The sequence below is a fragment of the Heterodontus francisci genome, chromosome 19 (assembly GCF_036365525.1).
Source record: "Heterodontus francisci isolate sHetFra1 chromosome 19, sHetFra1.hap1, whole genome shotgun sequence".
In the NCBI taxonomy this organism is placed as follows: domain Eukaryota; kingdom Metazoa; phylum Chordata; class Chondrichthyes; order Heterodontiformes; family Heterodontidae; genus Heterodontus; species Heterodontus francisci.
In genome coordinates, this window is record NC_090389.1 from 89,469,685 (window position 1) to 89,493,226 (window position 23,542).

At 51.9% G+C, this 23,542-nt stretch overlaps 1 protein-coding gene across 2 annotated transcripts in view; it reads right to left on the reverse strand.

The window, feature by feature from the left end:
- The window catches only part of LOC137380291 (netrin-4-like), a 71,129-nt gene that overhangs the window by 15,513 nt on the left and 32,074 nt on the right, over positions 1-23,542 (reverse strand). Inside the window, exons 5-7 of one of the 2 annotated variants that reach the window (XM_068052191.1) lie at positions 21,148-21,274; positions 13,580-13,768; positions 2,104-2,317 (exon numbers count right to left, since the gene is read on the reverse strand). In XM_068052191.1, the coding sequence (XP_067908292.1) occupies positions 2,104-2,317; positions 13,580-13,768; positions 21,148-21,274 (530 nt within the window). The remainder of the gene's footprint in view (positions 1-2,103; positions 2,318-13,579; positions 13,769-21,147; positions 21,275-23,542) is intronic. The other variant, XM_068052192.1, reaches the window with a different exon arrangement.

A 23,542-nucleotide genomic window follows, 5' to 3' on the forward strand; every position in this document is an offset into this window, starting at 1 on the left:
CCTGAGTCTCCCGATTGAGGAGGGCGGCCAGTCGCTGGTGTGCGTCCGCACCCAGGCTGCGACTCTCCGCCTTCGGACCCTGCAGAGATTCCTGTACGTCGAGCGTCCTCCCAGATGGTGTGCGCTGGCGACGTATTTTTTCCGCCAGTGTCACTGCCTTCAAGACAACACGCAGCTCCCGGCGGACTCTGTTAGCCACGCCTCTGAGGGAGTTGCCTGTCTTTTACTGGGATCTATTCTGAGTCTGGAACATGGTCGCCTCCAGTCAGGACGATCCCCCGCCGGCAGAGGAGAGCGCCTCGGCTGTCCGGGCGGCCAACTCCGGGGACGGACCAGCGAGCGGAGGAGTAGCCGAAGCCCCCGGGACGCCCCTCACTGTGGGCGGCGAGGGGGCTCGGGAGAGCAGAGCACTCCCGGCCGAGCTGACCCCCGCTCGGCCGGAACTGGTCATCGGACCCAGGCCTCGAAACCCTCCTCGGGAGCCGGACCCGCACAACCTGAGCCGCCTCTCGGAAATGCCCTCTCTACCATTCCAAGTGGTGCGGAGGGGTTTCCTGTACGGGCTGCTCCTGCACACTCTCCACTTCCTCGCCCTCGTCAGCCAGCCGGACACGCCCTGGCGGTCCGTGTTTCTATCTGGCGGCGAGGGGAAACCCCGATGGATGTCTCTCTACGCGGGAGTCCTCCCCCTTTACATCGGGGACCTGGGGTGGAGGGTGTTGTACAGGGCAGTCCCATGCAATAGACTTTTAAGCAGGTTCACGGACTCCCAGGCCGCCTGTACTTTCTGCGGCCTGGACAAGTCTGAGTTTCACATATATATGGAGTGTGCGAGGTTGCAGCCCCTATTTGAGTATTTGAAGGGGCTGCTCCTCAAGTTCTGGCTGCACTGCAGTCCCACGCTCCTGATCTTTGGGCACCCGGTGTGGAAGGGCGTGGGCCAGGAGGAGGATCTCCTCGTCGGTCTGCTCCTGGGCCTGGCCAAGGTGGCAATTCACAGGTCCAGGCTGCGGGCCGTCAGGGGGTCCGTCCTCCCCGATTGCCTGCCCCTCTTCCACGGTTACGTTCGCGCCCGGGTGTCCCTGGAGAAGGAGCATGCGGTGTCTGCCGGTACGCTTGAGGCCTTCCACGACCGGTGGGCACCGCAGGGACTGGAGGGTATTGTCGACACCGAGAATGGCATTTTAATTTGAGGTTTTTGTTTATTTATCTGTTTTTAATAAAGTTATTTTACAAATATAAATGTGTTTATAATGAGGGCCTGAGGAATAAAGACCTCCCTCGACATAAAATATATAAAAGGGGTCTGGGGTATAAAGGCAACCTAAAAAAGAGAAAAGGAAGATCGGCCAGGGATCCTGACCCCCAGCTCTATGCAGTGAAACCATATTGGAGTATTTGTATGTGTGTGTGTGTGGGTCTGTGTGATTGTACATATCCAGGTCTCCTGTTCACCCATCACCTCCTCTGCTCGCTGACCTACATTGGCTTCACTCTACCAATGCCTTGATTTTAAAATTATCATCCACTGTTAAAATCCCTCCACTCCCCATCTCTCTAACCTGCTCCAGCCCTGCATCCCTCCAAGATCTCTGCACTCCTCCCATTCTGGCCTCTTGCACATCCCCAATTTCCAACTCTCCACCATTGGTGGCCGTGCCTTCAACTCCCTGGATTTCCCTCCCACAATCTCTCCTCCTTTGAATTCTCCTTGAAACCTGCCTCTTGGATCAAGCTTTTGGTCACCCACCAAACCAAAATCTCCTCATGTGGCTCAGTTTCAACCTTGGTTTGGTAATTGCTGCTGTGAAGTGCCTTGGGACGTTCTACAATGTTAAAGGTGCTATATAAATGCAAGTTGTTGGTGTTGTCGTGTGTGTTTCTATGTGCACGTGCGTGTGAGGGTTTCAGGTTATTATCCTTTGTGATCTCTGGTGTTCTCCACAGTCCAATCGCCCCCCAATACTCTCTCTGGGCTCAAACAGGATGAATAGTATTCCTGTGAGTAATTGGACAGTCTCCTCCACTGCTGGAGCTTCAAACCAGTTAAGTGTCACCATTTTCTGGTGAGGAGGGGATAGTGGGGAAAGGAGTTATACTCACTTGTCCAGACATTGGCCTGTTTGTGGGTCGCAGGCTCTCGCACAATCACAAGGTTTGCAACCTGACTCTCCAAAACCCCAGTACCCCATCAGGCAGCTGGCACACTGTGGGCCGCCCACTCCGGGCTGGCAGTAGCAGTATCCACTCTTTGGGTTACACTTCCAGCTTCTGTTAAAGGTCGAGTTCGTCGAACCCACAGGGTGGCAAGAGCAAGCTGAGGGGAAAGGTCATAATTGGAAATGACAGTGTGCTCACCAATCCCAGCTCCCCTCTCCATCCCAAGCCGCCAATCACAGCTCCCCTCTCCATCCCAAGCCACCAATCACAGCTCCCTTTCCCACCCCAAACCACCAATCGCAGCCCCTGCCTCTACCCAAACCGCCAATCACAGCTGCTTCCCGCCCGAAACCACCAATTGTGTCTCCCGTGCCACTCCAAACTACCAATCCCAGATCCCCATCCCAAAGCACCAATCCCAGATTTCATTCCCTTCCCTAAAGCCCCACTTGCAGTTCTAGGTATTGAGTACAAAAGCAGGGAAGTTATGCTGAACTTTTATAAAGATCTGTTCAGACCACAACAACAACAACAGCAACTTATATTTATATAGCGCCTGTAACATAGTAAAACGTCCCAAGGCGCTTCACAGCATTATAAAGCAAAGTATGACAGCAAGCCACAAAAGGAGATATTAGGTCAGGTGACCAAAAGCTTGGTCAAAGAGGTAGGTTGTAACGAGCATCTTAAAAGGAGGAAAGCAAGGCGGAGAGGTAAAGGGAGGGCATTCCAGAGCTTAGGGCCTAGACAACTGAAGGCACTACCATCAATGGTGGAGAGAGTAAAACTGGGGATGCACAAGAGGGCAGAATTAGAGGAGTGCAGAGATCTCAGAGGGTCAACCTCAGAGGAGGTTACAGAGATGGGGAGGAGTGAGGCCATGGAGGAATTTGAAAACATGGATGAGAATTTTAAAAACAAGACATCGCTTGACCAGGAGCCAATGTCAGTCAGCGAGTTCAGGTCTTGGTGTGAGTTAAGATATGGGCAGCAGAGTTTTGGATGACCCTATGTTTACAGAGGGTAGAATGTAGGAGGCAGCCAGGAGTGTGTTGGGTTAGTCAAGTCTGGAGATAACAAAGGCATGAATGAGGATTTCAACAGCAGATCAGCTGAGGCAGGGTGAGGGCAGGCAATGTTACAGAGGTGGAAATAGGTGGTCTTAGTGATGGCACAAATATGAGGTCGGAAGCCCATCTCAGGGTCAAATGTGACACCAAGGTTGTGAACAGACTGGCTTCATTTCAGACTGTTACCAGAGAGAGGGATGGAGTCAGTTGCTGGGGAATGGAGTTTGGAGTGGGGATCAAAAATGATGGCTTCAGTCTTTCCAATGTTTAACACAGAGTATGGTGTCCAGTTCTGGTCACCACACTTTAGGAAGGATGTGAGGGTCCTTGAGAGGGTGCAGAGGAAACTTACCAGAATGTTCCAGGGATGGAGGATTTTAGTTACAAAGTTAAGCTGGGGGTTGTTCTCCTTGGAGCAAAGGAGATTGAGGAGAGATTTGATAGAGGTGTACAAGATTATGGCAGGTTCAGATAAGTTAAAGAAAACTCTTCCCATTAGCTGATGGTACAAAGTTTTGGGCAAGAGATGCAGGGGGAATATGAGGAAGAACTTTTTTATGCAGCAAGTGGTAATGACCTGGAACTCGATGCCCACAAGGTTGGTGGAAGCGGAGACGTTGATTATAAAAGGAAATTGAATGGGCATTTAAGGAAAATAAACTTGCCGGGGATAGAGCACGGGAGTGGGACTGATTTGATTGCTGTATAGAGAACAGGCATGGACTCAATGGGCCAAATAGCTTCCTTCTGTGCCTTGATGATTCTATACTTCCACAACTCTCTATATCCCCACAAAGACATTACCCTAGCTTCTTCACATTTCCCCACGAAGACATTACCCTAGCTTCTTCACATTTCCCCACGAAGACATTACCCTAGCTTCTCAACATTTCCCCACGAAGACATTACCCTAGCTTCTCCACATTTCCCCACGAAGACATTACCCGAGCTTCTCCACATTTCCCCACGAAGACATTACCCTAGCTTCTCCACATTTCCCCACGAAGACATTACCCTAGCTTCTCCACATTTCCCCACGAAGACATTACCCTAGCTTCTCCACATTTCCCCACGAAGACATTACCCTAGCTTCTCCACATTTCCCCACGAAGACATTACCCTAGCTTCTCCACATTTCCCCACGAAGACATTACCCTAGCTTCTCCACATTTCCCCACGAAGACATGACCCTAGCTTCTCCACATTTCCCCACGAAGACATTACCCTAGCTTCTCCACATTTCCCCATGAAGACATTACCCTAGCTTCTCCACATTTCCACCCTTCCACCAAACTTTTGTTTCCAATTCCTTCCATTTCTCAAATGCACAACCACCTTTTATCTCTTCTGTTCATCACCAAATCAAGCTCAGTTTCTTCCTAATCTTTCCCCAAGACCCCTGCTTCCCCTCCACTGAAGGTCAGAGCTGACCATGCACTGCACATGGGAAAACAATTCCTGATCTCCCAAGAACTCCTGCCTACAGTGGATAGAAGCTCTGAATTGGCATGACCACAATTAGAATATTGTGGACATTTCAGACTGTTCCAATGTTTTCCTGGCCGGCTTCCCAACCTCTACCCTGCATAAACATAAACTCATCCAAAACTATGCTGCTCGTGTCCTAATTCGCACCAAATCCCGTTCACCCATCAACCCCTGTGCTTGTTGACCTACATTGACTCCCAATCCAGGAACTCCTCGATTTTAAAATTCTTATCATGGTTTGCAAATCCCTCCATGGCCTCGCCCCTCCCTATCTCTGTAATCTCCCCCAGCCCCACAACCCTCCGAGATCTCTGCGCTCCTCCCATTCTGGCTTCTCGAGCATCCCCAATTTTCATCGCTCCACTATTGGCGGCCACGCCTTCAGCTGCCTGGGCCTAAACTCTGGAATTCCCTCATAAGCCTCTCCGCCTCTCTCTCCTCCTTTATGACGCACCTTAAAAGCTACTTAGAGCTTAGAGCGAGAACAAACAGAGTTGTTATCTCTGGGTTGTTGCCCGTGCCACGTGATAGCGAAGCGAGGAATAGGGAGAGAGAGGAGTTGAACACGTGGCTGCAGGGATGGTGTAGGAGGGAGGGTTTTGGTTTCCTGGATAATTGGGGCTCTTTCTGGGGTAGGTGGGACCTCTACAAACAGGATGGTCTTCACCTGAACCAGAGGGGTATATGGCTCAGTGTCAAATATTCTTTGGTAACAACAGCAACAACATGCATTTATATACTAACCTTAACGTAGTAAAACATCCAAAGGCATGTCCCAGGAGCGCTATCAAACAAAATATGCTCCTGTGAAGCACCTTGGGATGTTTTGCTATGTTAAAGGTGCTATATAAATGCAAGTGATACATTTTGGTAGGAAGAACAAGGAGAGGCAATATAAAATAAAGGATACAATTCTAAAGGGGGTGCAGGAGCAGAGGGACCTGGGGGTATTTGTGCACAAATCATTGAATGTGGCAGGATGGGTTGGGAAAGTGGTTAATAAAGCATACAGGATCCTGGGCTTTATAAATAGAGGAATAGAGTACAAAAACAAGGAAGTTATGGTGAAACTTTATGAAACACTGGGTTTGACTTCAACTGGAGTATTGTGTCCAATTCTGGGCACCACACTTTAGGAAGGTCTTGAAGGCATAGGAAAGGGTGCGGAAAAGGTTTCTGAGAATGGTTCCAGGGATGAGGGACTTTAGTGATGTAGATAGATTGGAGAAGCTGGGGCTGTTCTCCATAGAGAAGAGGGGGTTAAAAGGAGATTTGGGTCTGGACAGAGTAGATAGAGAGAATCTGTTCCCGTTGGTGGAAGGGTCGAGAACCAGAGGACATCGATTTAAGGTGAATGGCAAAAGAAACCGAGACGACATGAGGAAAAAGTTTTTATGCAGTGAGTGTTTAGGATCTGGAATGCAGTGCCTGAGAGTGTAGTGGAGGCAGATTCAATCGAGGCTTTCAGAAAAGAGAATTGGATAATTAACTGAGGAGAAGAGATTTGCAGGGCTTTGGGGAAAAGGTAGGGGAGTGGGACTAGGTGAGTTGCTCTTAGAGAGAGCTGGCATGGACACAATGGGCCAAATAGCCTCCTATCTGTTTGTAACCATTCTATGATTCATTAGGACATTACAGCTATTGAAAATATACAGAAGAGAGCAATCAGAATGATTGAGAGATTTGAGGAATTGGTTTACGAGGAGTGATTATGTAATTGGTAGTTCTTTCATTTAGAAGGTGGGGTTGATGGAGACAGTGGTAAATGGGAGGGCCCCATTTTAACAGGAATTCCACTATGTAACTGGGCAAAATACAGAACATTCTGCAAACCATCAGTATTCCACTCATATACTATCTGTTTGTCTTCAGCCATCATTCTCAATCTGGAACGTAGGAGAAGTGTTTACAAACAGACAACAGAGCTGGAACCATGAAAACCAGGAGCTCGCAACCAACAGTCAAAGCAATAACTCCAAAATAAAGTAACTTGTTGCTTTTTTAACCCTTTCACTGACATCCTACTCTCCAGTTTTGCAAGTGTATTTTAAGAAGGATGTCAAGGCCATGGAGCGGGTGCAGAGGAGATTTACTAGAATGGTACAGGGATGAGGGAATTCAGGTATGTGGAAAGAGTGAATAAACTGGGATTGTTCTCCTTGGAGCAGAGAAGTTTAAGGGGAGACTTGATAAAGGTGTTCAAATTCATAAAGGGTTTTGAGAGAATAAATAAAGAAAAACTGTTTCCAGTGGCAGGATGGTCAGAGGACACAGATTTCAGGTAATTGGCAAAAGAATCTGAGGGGAGATAAGGAGAAATGTTTTACACAGTGAGTTGTTGTGATCTGGAACGCGCTGCCTGAAAGGGCGGTGGAAGCAGATTCGAGAGTAAATTTCAAAAGGGAATTGGATAAATACTTGAAAAGGCGAAATTTGCAGTGCTATGGGGGAAAAGAGCAGGGGAGTGGGACTAATCGGATAGCTCTTTTACAATGAGTCCAATGTCGTCCTTCTGTGTTGTATGATTCTATAGGAGATTAAGGGGTGATCTAATCAAAGAACAACAAAGAACAGAACAGCACAGGAGCAGACCATTCGGCCCTCCAAGCCTGCGCCGATCTTGATGCCTGCCGAAACTAAAACCTTCTGCACCTCCGGGGACCGTATCCCTCTATTCCCATCCTATTCATCGAGGTGTTTAAGATGATTAAAGGAGTTGATCGGGTCGATAGGGAGAAACTATTTCCTCTGGTGGGGAGAGTCCAGAACAAGGGAGCAGAACCTTAAAATTAGAGCCAGGCCGTTCAGGTCAGAAAGCCTGAGAGAGCAGATGGGGAACATTGCTCCTTATACTTTGCAATGGTTCTCTGAAATCCAACTGCGGAGATGAGCGAGGGAGCAACAGAACGCGTCTCTCCCACATGTGTCACATCATCTTCCTCAACCATGTCTGCCCAGTCCAACACACAGTCTCTCAACATTCCTTCACGCAAACACTTACTGGAATTTACCAGCCCAAAATCATGGAATGGAGTTCGCCAAACTTCATAGAACGGTGATGTGATGGACTGCAGTCTTCCAAAGATGCAATGGAAGCATCAATTAGAAAACATGAGACGAATATATATTTTTAAAAATTTATTCATTCATAGGATGTGGGCAGTGCTGGCTAGGCCAGCATTTATTGCCCATCCCGAATTGCCCTTGAGAAGGTGGTGGTGAGCTGCCTTCTTGAACCGCTGCAGTCCATGTGGGGTAGGTACACCCACAGTGCTGTTAGGAAGGGAGTTCCAGGATTTTGACCCAGCGACAGTGAAGAAATGGCTATATAGTTCCAAGTCAGGATGGTGTGTGACTTGGAGGGGAACTTGCAGGTGGTGGTGTTCCCATGCATTTACTGCCCTTGTCCTTCTAGATAGTACAGGTCGCGGGTTTGGAAGGTGCTTTCGAAGGAGCCTTGGTGCGTTGCTGCGGTGCATTGTAGATGGTACACACTGCTGCCACTGTGTGTCGGTGGTGGAGGGAGTGAATGTTTGTAGATGGGGTGCCAATCAAGCAGGCTGCTTTGTCTTGGATGGTGTCGAGCTTCTTGAGTGTTGTTGGAGCTGCACCCATCCAGGCAAGTGGAGAGTATTCCATCACACTCCTGACTTGTGTCTTGTAGATGGCGGACATGCTTTGGGGAGTCAGGAGGTGAGTTACTCGCCACAGGATTCCTAGCCTCAAAACTGCTCTTGCTTATATGCACTGCTTATATGGCTACTCTAGTTCAGTATCTAGTCAATGGTAACCCCGAGGATGTTGATAGTAGGGGATTCAGCGATGGTAATGCCATTGAATGTCAAGGGGAGATGGTTAGATTCTCTCTTGTTGGAGATGGTCATTGCCTGGCACTTGTGTGGCACAAATGTTACTCGCCACTTATCAGCCGAAGCCTGGATATTATCCAGGTCTTGCTGCATTAATACACGGACTGCTTCAGTATCTGAGGAGTCACGAACATTGTGCAATCATCAGCGAATATCCCCACTTCTGACCTTTTGATTGAAGGAAGGTCATTGATGAAGTAGCTGAAGATGGTTGGGCCGAGGACACTACCCTGAGGAACTCCTGCAGTGATGTCATGGAGCTGAGATGATTGACCTCCAACAACCACAACCATCTTCCTTTGCACTAGGTATAACTCAAACCAGCTGAGAGTTTTAGAAACATAGAAAATAGGAGCAGGAGTAGGCCATTCGGCCCTTCGAGCCTGCTCCGCCATTCATTACGATCATGGCTGATCATCCAACTCAGTAATCTGTTCCCGCTTTCACCTCATACCCTTTGATCCCTTCAGACCCAAGAGCTATATCTGACTCCTTCTTGAAAACATACAATGTTTTGGCCTCAACTGCTTTCTGTGGTAGCGAATTCCACAGGCTCACCACTCTCTGGGTGATGTAATTTCTCCTCATCTCAGTCCTGAAAGGTTTACCCCATATCTGGAGACTGTGACCCCTGGTTCTGGACTCCCCCACCATCAGGAACATCCTTCCTGCATCTATCCTGTCAAGTCCTGTTAGAATTTTATAGGTTTCTATGAGATCCCTCCTCACTCCTCTGAACTCCAGCGAATATAATCCTAATCGACTCAATCTCTCCTCATACGTCAGTCCCGCCATCCCAGGTACCCCACTAGTCACTGCCTGCCATTCGGAAAAAGACCCATTTATCCCTACTCTTTGTTTCCTGTCCGCCAACCAATTTTCTATCCATCGCAATACACTACCCCCAATCCCATGTGCTTTAATTTTACACACTAATCTCTTATGTGGGACTTTGTCGAAAGCCCTCCCATTGACTTCAGTTTTGCTCGGGCTGCTTGATGCCATACTTGGTCAAATGCTGCCTTGATATCAAGGGCAGTCACTCTCACCTCACCTCTTGAGTTCAGCTCTTTTGTCCATGTTTGAACCAAGGCTGTAATGAGGTCAGGAGCTGAATGGCCCTGGCGGAACCCAAACTGAGCGTCACTTGACAGCACTGTCGATGACACCTTCCATCACTTTACTGATGATTGAGAGTAGACTGATGGGGCGGTAATTGGCCGGGTTGGACTTGTCCTGCTTTTTGTGTACAGGACATACCCGGGCAATTTTCCACATTGCAGGGTAGATGCCAGTATTGTAGCTGTACTGGAACAGCTTGGCTCGGGGCACAGCAAGTTCTGGAGCACATGTCTTCAGTACTATTGCCGGAATATTGTCAGGGCCCGTAGCCTTTGCAGTATCCAGTGACTTCAGTCGTTTCTAAATATCACGCGGAGTGAATCGAATTGGCTGAAGTCTGGCATCTGTGATGCTGGGGACTTCAGGAGGAGACCAAGATGGATGATCAACTCGGCACTCGATTGTGGCACATGATTCAGCCTTATCTTTTGCACTGATATGCTGTGCACCCCCATCATTGAGGATGGGGATATTTGTGGAGCCACCTCCTCCAGTTAGTTGTTTAATTGTCCACCATCATTCATGGCTGGATGTGGCGGGACTGCAGAGCTTACATCTGATCCGTTGGTTATGGGATCGCTTAGCTCTGTCTATCGCATGCTGCTTATGCAGTTTGGCACGCAAGTAGTCCTGGGTTGTAGCTTCACCAGGCTGACACCTCATTTTGAGGTATGCCTGGTGCTGCTCCTGGCATGCCCTCCTGCACTCTTCATTGAACCAGGGTTGGTCCCCTGGCTTGATGGTAATGGTAGAGTGGCGGATATGCCGGGCCATGAGGTTACAGATTGTGGTTGAGTACAATTCTGCTGCTGCTGATGGCCCATTGATACTCAGTTTTGCATTGCTAGATCTGTTTGAAATCTATCCCATTTAGCACAGTGGTAGTGCCACACATCACGATGGAGGGTATCCTGAATGTGAAGGCGGGACTTTGTCTCCACAAGGACTGTGTGGTGGTCACTCCTACCAATACTGTCATGAACAGAAGCATCTGCGACAGGCAGATTGGTGAGGACGAGGTCAAGTATGTTTTTCCCTCATGTTGGTTCCCTCACCATCTGCCGCAGACCCAGTCTAGCAGCTATGTCCTTTAGGACTCGGCCAGCTCGGTCAGTAGTGGTGCTACCGAGCCACTCTTGGTGATGGACATTGAAGCCCCTCACCCAGAGTACATTCTGCGCCCTTGCCACCTTCAGTGCTTCCTCCAAGTGGTGTTCAACATGGAGGAGGACTCATTCATCAGCTGAGGGAGGGCAGTAGGTGGTAATCAGCAGGAGGTTTCCTTTCCCATGTGTGACCTGGTGCCAAGAGACTTCATGGGGTCTGGAGTCGATGTTGAAGACTCCCAGGGCAAGTACTGAGGGAGTGCTGCACTGTCGGAGGGTCAGTACTGAGGGAGTGCTGCACTGTCGGAGGGTCAGTCTTTTGGATGAGACATTAAACCGAGGCCCTGTCTACCCTCTCTGTTGGTTGTAATAGATCCTAGGACCACTTTTCGAAGAAGAGCAGGGGAATTCTCCCAGTTGTCATGGACCGATTTTCACGTGATGTTGGTGTGGAATAAAAAAGCAGATTATCTGATCATTAATTCATTGCTGTGAGTGGGATCTTGCTATGCACATATTGGATGCCATGTTTCCCAACAGTGACGACACTTTAATAAAGTGCTTCGTTGGCTGTCAATTGCTTTGGGAAGCCCTGAGGTTGTGAAAGGTACTGATTACCCATCATTGTGTCTGCAGATTTCCTTCACCAAGGCTTTAGCTAATATTCCTGCTCGAGGTAAAAGACTAGCGACAGATTGATCGGAAACAAGCCCCATGTTACTGAACAGTCGGTCCAGATTTATTCACCATGTTTTGCCACAGCCACCGCAAAAGAAAACAAAAACTTGCCTTTCTATTGCACCTTTCACAAGCCCAGGATGTCTCAAAGCGTTTTACAGCCATTTGACATATTGTCATTGTAGGAAATATGGTAGCCAATTTGCACACAGCAAACTCTCATAAACAGTATAGAGATAATGTCAAGATAATCGGGACACCGAGGATAACTCACCTGCTGTTCTTCAAAATGCTGCCATGGAATTGTTTTCATCCCCCCTGAGACTAGACCGGGCTCTTGGTTTAACGTCTCACCTCAAAGACAGCACCTCAGACAGTGCGGCACTCCCTCAGTAGTGACCCTCCAAGAGTACAGTGCTCCCTCAGTACTGACCCTCCGACAGTGCAGCGCTCCCTCAGTACTGACCCTCCGACAGTGCAGCGCTCCCTCAGTACTGACCCTTCGACAGTGCAGCGCTCCCTCAGTACTGACCCTCCGACAGTGCAGCGCTCCCTCAGTACTGACCCTCCGACAGTGCAGCGCTCCCTCAGTACTGACCCTCCGACAGTGCAGCGCTCCCTCAGTACTGACCCTCCGACAGTGCAGCGCTCCCTCAGTACTGACCCTCCGACAGTGCAGCGCTCCCTCAGTACTGACCCTCCGACAGTGCAGCGCTCCCTCAGTACTGACCCTCCGACAGTGCAGCGCTCCCTCAGTACTGACCCTCCGACAGTGCAGAGCTCCCTCAGTACTGACCCTCCGACAATGCAGCGCTCCCTCAGTACTGACCCTCCGACAGTGCAGCACTCCCTCAGTACTGACCCCCCGACAGTGCAGCGCTCCCTCAGTACTGACCCCCCCGACAGTGCAGCGCTCCCTCAGTAGTGACCCTCTGACAGTGCAGCGCTCCCTTAGTACTGACACTCAAAGAGTGCAGCTCAGTCCGCAAGCAGGACCCTGAGCTTCCGGTTACTTGCCATTTCAACACTCCCCCCTGCTCTCATGCTCACATCTCTGTCCTGGGATTGCTGCAGTGTTCCAGCGAACATCAACGCAAGCTCGAGGAACAGCATCTCATCTACCGATTAGGCATGCTACAGCCTGCCGGACTGAACATTGAGTTCAATAATTTCAGAGCATGACAGCCCCCCATTTTACTTTCATTTTTAGTTATTTTTTCTTCTTTCTTTTACATTTTTTTTTGCATTTATTTCATTTCATCTTAGTTTGTTCAGTTTGTTCACCCACTGTTTTTTTTCAGGTTTGCACTTGCTGCTGTTCAATATTCAGTGCATTGACACCTAATCTGTACTAATGCTTTGGCTTTCAACACACCATTAACATATTGTTTGCCTTTACTCCATGACCTTTTGGTCAGCTATGTGGCCTGGTCCAATCTACACCTTCTCCTTTGTTATCTCTTGCCCCATCCCCACCTCACTTGCTTATAACCTGTGACTTTTCTAATATTTGTCAGTTCCGAAGAAGGGTCACTGACCCGAAACGTTAACTCTGCTTCTCTTTTCACACATGCTGCCAGACCAGCTGAGTGGTTCCAGCATTTCTTGTTTTTATTTCAGCATTCCCTCAGTACTGCCCCTCCGACAGTGCGGCACTCCCTCAGCACTGCCCCTCCGACAGTGCGGCACTCCCTCAGCACTGCCCCTCCGACAGTGCGGCACTCCCTCAGCACTGACCCTCCGACAGTGCGGCACTCCCTCAGCACTGACCCTCCGACAGTGCGGCACTCCCTCAGCACTGACCCTCCGACAGTGCGGCACTCCCTCAGCACTGACCCTCCGACAGTGCGGCACTCCCTCAGCACTGACCCTCCGACAGTGCGGCACTCCCTCAGCACTGACCCTCCGACAGTGCAGGGCTCCCTCAGTCCTGCCCTGGGAGTGTCAGCCTGGATAATGTACTCAAGTCTTTGGAGTGGGATTTGAAGCCATGACCTTCTGACTCAGATGTGCAACAAATTGCTGACCACTGGGCCACGGCTGACTGCGCACTCAGCTTTTTCTGGGTTTCTGGCTGAATACTCACGTTTGCAGACATCCTGGGCTGATAGCGGCTTCTTGCCATCTCTGTAATAGCCGGGTTGGCAGCGTTGGCAATGACGACCTCCTGTGTGATGCTGGCAGGACAGGCAGATTCCTCCACTCCGTTTGCCTGATGCCAGCCAGACTTTGGAGTCAAAGAAGCAGCTCTCTGCATGGCCATGGCATTGGCATTCTGTCAAGAGAGGACCGTGGTCTCATTATCCACCCACCTTCTTATTTGAAAACCTCCCCCCAGTCTTTATCTCTCCTCCCCTGAGGACACTGAGGCATGTAAAGTGCAGAGTTCATGAGCACCAGCTACCAGCCTGCTCCCCAGCCCAAGAGCTGACATTAGACAATGGAGTGAAACTATTCCACCATTCAGGCCACCACAGCTGACTTCAAGTACACTTCCACCCAATGGTCACATGCCCTTTTGGGCCAGGGGTCACTTGGTGATCCCAAACAGGGAGCACTGGCTGATTATTCACCTGCAAATCTCTTGGGACTTGCTAATTGTGTCCCATTAGCTGCCCTGGAAAACTGCTGGGATTTCGCCTAAAGCACATGGTGATTGACTTACTTCAGAGGAGCATTCAGTGTCATCCCCACCAATGGGGCGACAGGAGTCATGTAGGCCCAAATCAAACACTCCCAGGGCAGGTACAGCACTGGGATTGGCTGGTCAATTTGGAGCACTTCCTGCCAGCAATCAGGGGGAGCAGCTGCACCTGTGCTGCAGCAAATGCGGAGAGGAGAGTGGAATAACTGCAAAGAGGTGACTATAGAGTGGAGACAGCTGCATTTACTGAGGAACTGTTTCACTTTTTCAAGGATTAAGAAGACCTGCAAGTCATTTTGGAGAGGTGGGTGTTGGAGTACCAGAGAACTGTTGGTTGTTTGGACTGTTGGGGGAGGGAGGAGGCACTGGAAGATCCAGGGGTGGGGCTGCCAAATTCTATAGGGAGCCCTTGTATTTGGTCTTGTGTTTATCTGCCATCCTGCACAGAAGGGGCTCCCTCCCCACCCCCAACTGTGTGGCTCGGGACGGCTGGAGCTGCCCGGCTGAAGACTAGCTTAATACAACAACAGAAAAGGGAGAGAACCGGGCGGCTCTAGCCGACCCGGGCGAAGAGCCCTCCCCTAACTGGAAGATTGAACTGTAGACTCTGCAGGAAGGTGCTCCAACCACCAAGTGAACTGTAACATCCTCGCAGCTGTTCTCTCTCTTCCATCACTCGGCCACCTATCCTCTCCTCTCCTTGTCCTTTTCAACCCTATCCTCCTCTACTCCCATCCCCACCTCCCCCATCATATTGTTTGTGTTTAAGAAAACTGTTGTGTGCTTTGTTTCTTGGGGGTGGGCGTAGCTCTGCGACCCCATGGCAAGCCCCTCTTCGCCGGTGGCGGGGCCTTCCCGTTCATATGCTGCTGTGGCTGCTGCAGCTGTTGCCCCGTCACCGTTTGCTTTATTAACATCGAAGCATGGGGTCAAGAGCTACGTCCACCCGAACATGACTATCAAGGCATGCGTGAAAGCAATGGCCGAGGTTGTCAGCCCTTCGGCCATTGTTGCAGCCTCTAAAATGTATGGGAAGGCAGTGTTGTTCCTGAGGACCGAGCGGGCGGTGTCCCTTGCTCTGAGCAAGGGGCTCACCGTGGGCGGGACCTTTCTGCCAGTGGACCCCCTGGAGGCCACTGCGCAAAGGCTCATTCTATCCAATGTCCCGCCATTCATTCCTGGTGACCTCCTCCTTCCCCACCTGCACCATCTGGGGGAGGTAAAGACGGGGCTCACCCCAGTCCCGCTCGGTCTTCGGGAGAACAGCCTCCAACACGCGTACTCCTTCCGCCGCCAGTTATTCATGCAGCTGGCGCGGGAGGAGGTGACAGAGGGCCACTTTAATGTAGAATTCCAGGGGACGGCCTACCGCGTCTTCTGGACCTTGGACGGGGTGCGGTGCCATGTCTGTAAGGGGGTGGGGCATGTTCATAAGAACTGCCCCAACCTCCCGGCTGCCAACTCCAACTCGGCGGCCCAGGGTGGCGACGCTGCACCCCCTCCCACCCCCCCCCCCCCCCCCCCCCGCCCTACACCACCACCAGATACCATTCAGTCGGTACCGGAGGCTGTGGTTTTCACGGCCTCCGGCAGGGAGCGGGGTGACTGTCCAAGTGGAAGGAAGGCGCGGAGGAGAAATAAACATAGAGAGGCGCGTCCCCTGGACACCGTGACACTACCCGAGTCTGAGCTCAGCCCAAGGCCCGATCTCAGGAAGTCAACTTGCCCCAGGGCTGGGCTCAGGCCCAGGGTGAATTAAAAAAAAAGGAGAGTGTGGAGGTGGAGGCCTCTGATGATATGGAGGTCTCTGAGCCTCCGCACACAACTGGGAAAAAGAGGAGAAGGCACCCCTCCACAGAGGTAACAAAGGGCCCTGAGGCGCAGGGCCCATCTGTTGGAGGGGAGCTGTCTCCTGTTTCGGGTCCCCAGGTTTCCCCTACCGCCACCACCAAGGCTGCAAAGTCCGGGCAGGAGCACTCTATTCCTCAGGATGGAGGGGAGGGGAAGGGTACTTGAGGCCCCTCCTGAAGGAGTAAGTGGGGCCCTGCCTGTGGTGGGGGAGCCTGGGGACGCCGCCCATTCTGCCACTGCTACTGGGTCGGGTGCCCTGAATGAAGGGGAGGGCGAGGCCCCAGAGGGTCGGGCCTCCCAGCCGGAGTCCACCACCAACCAGGAGACACCCGACCCAGTTATAACAGAATGCTGCCCCATCTGCTGGGCCTGTGGGTGCTGGCGGAGCGGGAGATGGCCGCCTCCGGTCTCGGCTCCGGCTGGTTTCCCGGAGTCCGGAACTTCTGTCTCCCCTGGACCACTCATTGGCCTGGAGAAGGAGGTGGAGGGGGTTCCTGAACCGCTGGTGCCTACAGGCTCCAGTTTCACAATAGAACCCAGAGAGGACTCCTCCGCCATCGATCCTGGGGGTGGGATCGTGACGGATGCGGGACCAGCTGGCGCAGCCGGGACATCCGCCCCACAGTGTGTGGTGGATGTGTCGGCCGCTGGCGGTGACGACCCGGAGGAGGATGGGGATTCGGTGCGGGGCACTGAGGATGATCTTGATTCCATCGCCAGTGAGGTGGTGGAGTCCCTCATGCCTCCCACCGAATCTCCTCTCATCCCCACGGCGGAACTCCGGGATTTCCTCGCGGCTTGCAGGGGTTGCCGCAATAAAGTTCAGCTGGCCCTCGACCGTTGGTCGAATCTGGCACTGATCATACAGTCCGTCCGTGCCGCCCTTAAGATAGCGGGCAAGTGCGCAGACGTGAAACTGGTTGAGAGGCGCCGTTTTAATGTTTTCCTCAATGGGTTGCTGGGGGAGTGGAGGGCCAGGTGCACTTCCACTCCCTCCTCACAGTGAGGTGTTTGTGACGGGTTTCAAGTACCTTTGACATGACGATAACCATAGCCAGCCTCAACATCAACGGCAGCAGAGGGGCTCACCGCAGATTTCACAATCTCTCAGTCCTTAGGGAAGGGAGATACGCGGTGAGCTTTCTGCAGAAACCCACACCGTTCCGGGAGACGAAGCCACCTGGCTCCTGGAGTGGCAGGGTGGGGTCTACATGAGTCACCTCACCCCTATTTCTAGTGGGGTGGCTATCTTGTTGGCCCCGACTTTTCAGCCGGAGATCTTGTGGGTCAAGGAGCTAGTGCCGGGCCGCTTGCTCCACCTCGCCGTTCACCTGGGTAGCGTGCCGCTCCACTTTGTGAACGTGTACGCGCCCAGGCCCGGCGCGTTGCAAGCGCGCTTCTTTGAAGAAGTGTCCGCTCTCTTGAGCTCCATCGATAGTGGCGAGTGCATCATCCTCGGGGGGGGATTTTAACTGCACCCTCGAGGTGGGGGATCACTCCGGTCCCCAGCACGGCCAAGCGTCGGTGGAGAAGTTGAGGGGACTGATCAGCTCCCTTAACTTGGTGGACGTCTGGCGGAATCTCCATCCCGACTCCAGCGCCTTCACGTGGAGGTCTGGAGGAGGGGGGCCGCGAATCGACCGCCTCTACATTTCGCAGGCGTACGTCTCCCGCGTCTCGGCGGCCTCCGTGCGGCTGGTGCCGTGCTCGGACCACCGCCTGGTGTGGGCGGAGTTCACTCCGCTCCGCACGTGGGCGGGATCCGCGTACTGGCACCTTCGCAACCGGCTGCTGGAGGACGTGCAATTTCGGGACTCGTTCTGTCGATTCTGGGCCGACTGGAGAAGGAAGCAGGGGGGCTTCCCCTCCTTGAGGCTATGGTGGGATGTGGGCAAGACTCACATCCGCGTCTTCTGTCAGGAGTACGCGAAGGGGTCGACCAAGAGGCGGGAAGCCGAGATCGGGCGCCTTGAGAGGGAGGTGCTCGACTTGGAGTCCCGCCTCGGTCATGCCGTCGTGGACCCGGCCCTGTGGCAGGCGTACAAAGAGAAGAAGGGCGCGCTGAGGGACCTGCAGCTCATAGGGTCCCGTGGCGCGTACGTGAGGTCGCGATCCAGATCCTGGAAGATTTGGACCGCGCCTCACCCTTCTACTCGCTGGAAAAATGGCGGGGGGTCCGTAAGCAGCTCGTTGAGCTGCTGGCCGACGACGGATCCTCCATCACGGATCCGGAGGGAATGGGCCTCCTGGTCCGTACTTATTACAGTGCATTGTTCTCTCCGGATCCGTCCAGCGAGGATGCGCGCAGAGTTTTGTGGGAGGACCTGCCGCAGGTCAGCCCGGAGGGCGCCGAAGGATTGGAGGCTCCGCTCACGTTGGCGGAGCTGACCGGCACCCTCCACTAGCTCTCGAGGGGCAAATCCCCAGGGCTGGATGGGTTGACCGTGGAGTTCCTCAGAGCGTTCTGGGACGTCCTGGGGGACGATTACGCGCGGGTCCTGGGGGAAAGCCTGGCGACCGGGGAGATGACCCTCTCGTGGCGCAGGGCGGTCATCGTCCTGCTGCCGAAGAGGGGCGATCTCCGCCTGCTTAAAAACTGGCGTCCGGTCTCCCTCCTCAGCACGGATTATAAGATCTTTGCCCGGGCTATGTCTACCCGCCTGGGCTCCGTGCTGGCCCACACGATCCACCCCGACCAGTCCTACACGGTCCCGGGCCGGTCCATCCAGGACAACATCCACCTGGTCCGGGACCTGATCCATCTTTCCCAGAGGACTGGTCAGTCGGTCGCCTTTCTCTCCCTCGATCAGGAGAAGGCGTTCGACAGGGTGGATCACTATTACCTTTTCGGGACTCTGCGCGCTTTCGGACTCGGGCCGCATTTTGTGGCCCGGGTCCGACTTTTATACGCCGCCGCAGAGTGTCAAGTCAAAGTTAACGGGTTCTTGACGGCGCCCCTTCGCTTTGGGAGAGGAGTGAGTCAGGGATGCCCCATGTCCGGCCAATTGTATACCATCTGCGTGGAGCCCTTCCTGTGCCTGCTTCGCAGGAGGTTGACTGGATTGGCTCTGCGCGAGCCGGCCATGCGGGTCGTCCTCTCCGCTTACGCCGACGACGTACTCCTCGTGGTCACAGATCCCATTGACTTGCGGAGGATGCGCAACTGCCAGCAGACCTTTTCTGCCGCATCCTCCGCGAGGATCAATTGGGAGAAATATTCCGGACTCCTGGTTGGTCAGTGGCGGGTGGACTCCCTGCCGGAGGAGATGACACCTTTTGCATGGAGCACCACACACCTCCTCTATCTGGGAGTCCACCTTAGCCCCGCTGAGGAAGCCTGGCCGGCAAACTGGCAGGAGTTGGAGGCGAAAGTCACCGCTCGGCTGGGGCGCTGGACAGGACTGCTCAGAGTGCTTTCCTCCAGGGGCCGAGCGTTGGTCATAAACCAACTGGTGGCCTCCATGTTGTGGTACCGGTTGGTCACTTTGGCCCCGCCCCCTGTATTTGCCACCAAGATCCAGAAAAAACTCATCGATTTCTTCTGGGGCAAGAGGAAACACTGGGTCTCTGCCGCAGTCCTGAGTCTCCCGATTGAGGAGGGCGGTCAGTCGCTGGTGTGCATCCGCACCCAGGCTGCGACTCTCCGCCTTCGGACCCTGCAGAGATATCAGTACGTCGAGCGTCCTCCCAGATGGTGTGCGCTGGCGACGTATTTTTTCCGCCAGTGTCACTGCCTTCAAGACGACACGCAGCTCCCGGTGGAGTCCGTTAGCCGCGCCACTCTGAGGGAGTTGCCTGTCTTTTACCGGGATCTATTCCGAGTCTGGAACATGGTCGCCTCCAGTCAGGGCGCTCCCCCGCCGGCGGAGGAGAGCGCCTCGGCTGTCCAGGCGGCCAACTCCGGGGACGGTCCGGCGAGTGGAGGAGTAGCCGAAACCCCCGGGACGCCCCTCACTGCGGGTGGCGAGGGGGCTCGGGAGTGCGGAGCGAGCTCATCGGACCCAGGCCCCGAAACCCTCCTCGGGAGCCGGTCCCGCACAACCCGAGCCGCCTCTCGGAAATGCCCTCCGTGCCATTCCAATCAGCGCGGAGGGGTTTCCTGTACGGGCTGCTCCTGCATACTCTCCACTTCCTCGCCCTCGTCAGCCGGCCGGACACGCCCTGGTGCTCCACGTTGCCATCTGGCGGCGAGGGGAAACCCCGATGGAGGTCTCTCTACGCGGGAGTCTTCCCCCTTTACATCGGGGACTTGGGATGGAGGGTGCTGCACAGAGCAGTCCCGTGCAATAGACTTTTAAGTAGGTTCACGGACTCCCAGGCCTCCTGTACTTTCTGCGGCCTGGACGAGTCCGTGTTCCTCGTTTCCACGGAGTGTGCGAGGTTGCAGCCCCTCTTTGAGTATCTGAAGGGGCTGCTCCTCAAATTCTGGCTGCACTTCAGTCCCACGCTCCTGATCTTTGGGCACCCGGTGCGGAGGGGCTTGGGCCGGGAGGAGGATCTCCTCGTCGGTCTGCTCCTGGGCCTGGCCAAGGTGGCAATTCACAGGTCCAGGTTGCGGGCCGTCGGGGGTTCTGTCCTCCCCGACTGCCTGCCCCTCTTCCGCGGTTACGTTCGCGCCCGGGTGGCCCTGGAGAAGGAGCATGCAGTGTCCGCCGGTACGCTTGAGGCCTTCCGCGACCGGTGGGCACCGCAGGGACTGGAGTGCATCGTTGACGCCGAGAATGGCATTTTAATTTGAGTTTTTGTTTATTTCTGTTTTTAATAAAGTTATTTTTAAAATATGTGTGTATATAAAGGGGGCCTGAGGAATAAAGGCCCCCTCAACATACAATTAAAAAAAACGGGGTTAGATACAGAGTAAAGCTCCCTCTACACTGTCCCCATCGAACTCTCCCGCCCCACTTCCCCCTCAAAAATGGGTTCGGTACAGAGTAAAAGACAAGAAAAAAGAAAAAAAACCATGGGTTAGATACAGAGTAAAGCTCCCTCTACACTGCTCCAATTTCTGTGCCAACTGTCTTTGTGACCACTCACAGAAATTGTCCAACTTATGGGTTGCTGGACCTTCCATACAGCCCAAGCTCAGGTGACGAGAGAAACCCCATCCATCTTCAGAATTGAGGTTTCATAATAATTGTGAAATAGAAATAGTCTCTTACTTGCACATTGATTTGGTGCCCCTGTCTTTCCATCCCCTGGCTGCCATGGCTGGTCATTGTAGAGGGGTGCACACTTTTCACAGTGGTCCCCTGCTGTGTTATGCCTACAGACACACTTCCCATGTACCTAAACAAGAGCAAATAAGAGAGATGATGATCGGATCCCAAAGGAGAAATCACTCTATTCCATCAAAGCTTTTCTTTTCAATGGCAGAAATTTTATGTTTTATTGGGCCAGAACTTCCTGCAAAGCAATGGCAAGTTTAATGTCGCTCGCCATTATTAATGTGTAAATAACCAGTGGGAAGAATTTATCCTGTGAGTTGTGAATCGCCACAAATTGAAGGACAATTTGTGTTGCTCTGCCATTATCATGAAAATGGCAGCTCAAACTCAACCTCCCCGTGACTTCCAACAAATTGATGCATTTTCACATAAATTGCCCATTAAACTCACCACAAAGTTAGGGCTGGAACTTAACGTAAGGTTTTTAAAAATTAGATTTATGTTCCTCCAGTGCCTTTCCCCACACCTATTTCATCTCACTGTAGCAGCAAATCCTTCCATTCCTTTCTCCCTCATGTATTTATCTAGCTTTTCCTTAAATGCATCCAGGTGGAAGTCACTGGAGATATGTCATGTGGAGAACCCCTGGCTGTTTGCTCCCTTACCTCACTCTGGAGAGCCCAGAACAAGGGGATGTAATCTTGAAATTGGAGCCAGGTCATTTAGGGGTGATGTCAGGAAGCACTTCTTCACACAAAGGGGAGTGGGAATCTGGAACTCTCTCCCCCTGAAAAGCTGTGGGGTCAATTAGAAATTTCAAGACTGAGATGGATAGTTTTTGTTGGGTAAGGGGGCAGAAACGAAGGCAGGTAAATGGAGTTAAAATACAGACCAACCATGAAATAATTGAATGGCTGAAGAGGTTTGAGGGTTGAATGGCCTCCTCCCGTTCCTGCGACATCAGCTAACAGACCCTCTGGCCTGTGAAGTACCACATCATACAAGTGAAACAACAGTAATCATTCTACAGACTCTTCCTTCTTCCCACTTTCTGCAAACTTCACCAATTCCCACCCTCCCTCCACATCCATCACCACAGCTGGTGAGACTCCGGGGTCAACAGTCACCCCAGAATCCAGACCCTCCAAACCTCTCACATCAACTACGGAGGAGGTGGAGAACTGGGAACCTACCTGGGTGAAGTTTGATAGCAGTCACATCATACTTGGTATTTGAAACATTTAAACCCATTCTTCCTCCCACTGGGCTATTTAAAGAGAGTATTTCTCAAACTGCTTATAAATGTCTCACAATTAAATTTTTTATGTCCATAGTTAAAGCTGATGTTGAAACTCCTGATTTATTTCTCCTTTATCTGACTTTGTCCAGTGCCCATTAATGTTTCTCTCAAAACTCTTGCTAGGCCTTTTTCTTAATGTGCTCTTTGACCCTTCAAAATTAGCTTCAATTTTTGATATTGCAAGTAGGAAAAGTGTCTCAAAAAAGGAAAGCTGGAGAATCTGGGATTGTTTTCAGAATCACAGAATTGTTACAGTGCAGGAGGAGGCCATTCGGCCCATTGTGTCCGCACTGGCTCTCCAAAAGAGCAATTCCCTCAGTCCCATTCCCCTGCCTTCTCCCCATGACCTTGCACATTCTTCCTTTTCATATAACTGTCTAATTCCCTTTTGAATGCTTCAATTGAACCTGCCTCCACCACGTTCTCAGGCAACACATTCCAGACCTTAACCACTCGCTGTGTGAAAAAGTTTTTCCTCATGTCACTTTTGCTTCTCTTACCAAATACTTTAAATCTGTGCTCTCTCGTTCTCGATCCTTTCACAGTGGAAACAGTTTCTCTCTATCTACTCTGTCCATACCCCTCATGATTTTGAATACCTCCATCAAATCACCTCTCAGTCTTCGCTTCAAGGAAAACAGTCCTAACTTCTCCAATCTATCTTCATAACTGAAATTCCTCATCCCTGGAACCATTCTCCTGAATCTTTTCTGTAATCTCTCCAATGCCCTCACGTCTTTCCTCAAGTGCGGTGCCCAGAACTGGACACAATACTTCAGCTGAGACCGAACTAGTGTCTTGTACAAGTTCAACATAACCTCCTTGCTCTTGTACTCTATGCCCCTAATAATAAAGCCCAGGATACTGTATGCTTTATTAACCGCTCTCTCAACCTGTCCTGCCACCTTCAATGATTTATGCACACATACACCCAGGTCCCTCTGCTCCTGCACCCCTTTAGAATTGTACCCTTTATTCTATATTGTCTCTCCATGTTCTTCCTACCAAAATGAATCACTTCACATTTCTCTGCATTGAACTTCATCTGCCACCTGTTTTCCCATTCCACCAACGTCTATGTCCTTTTGA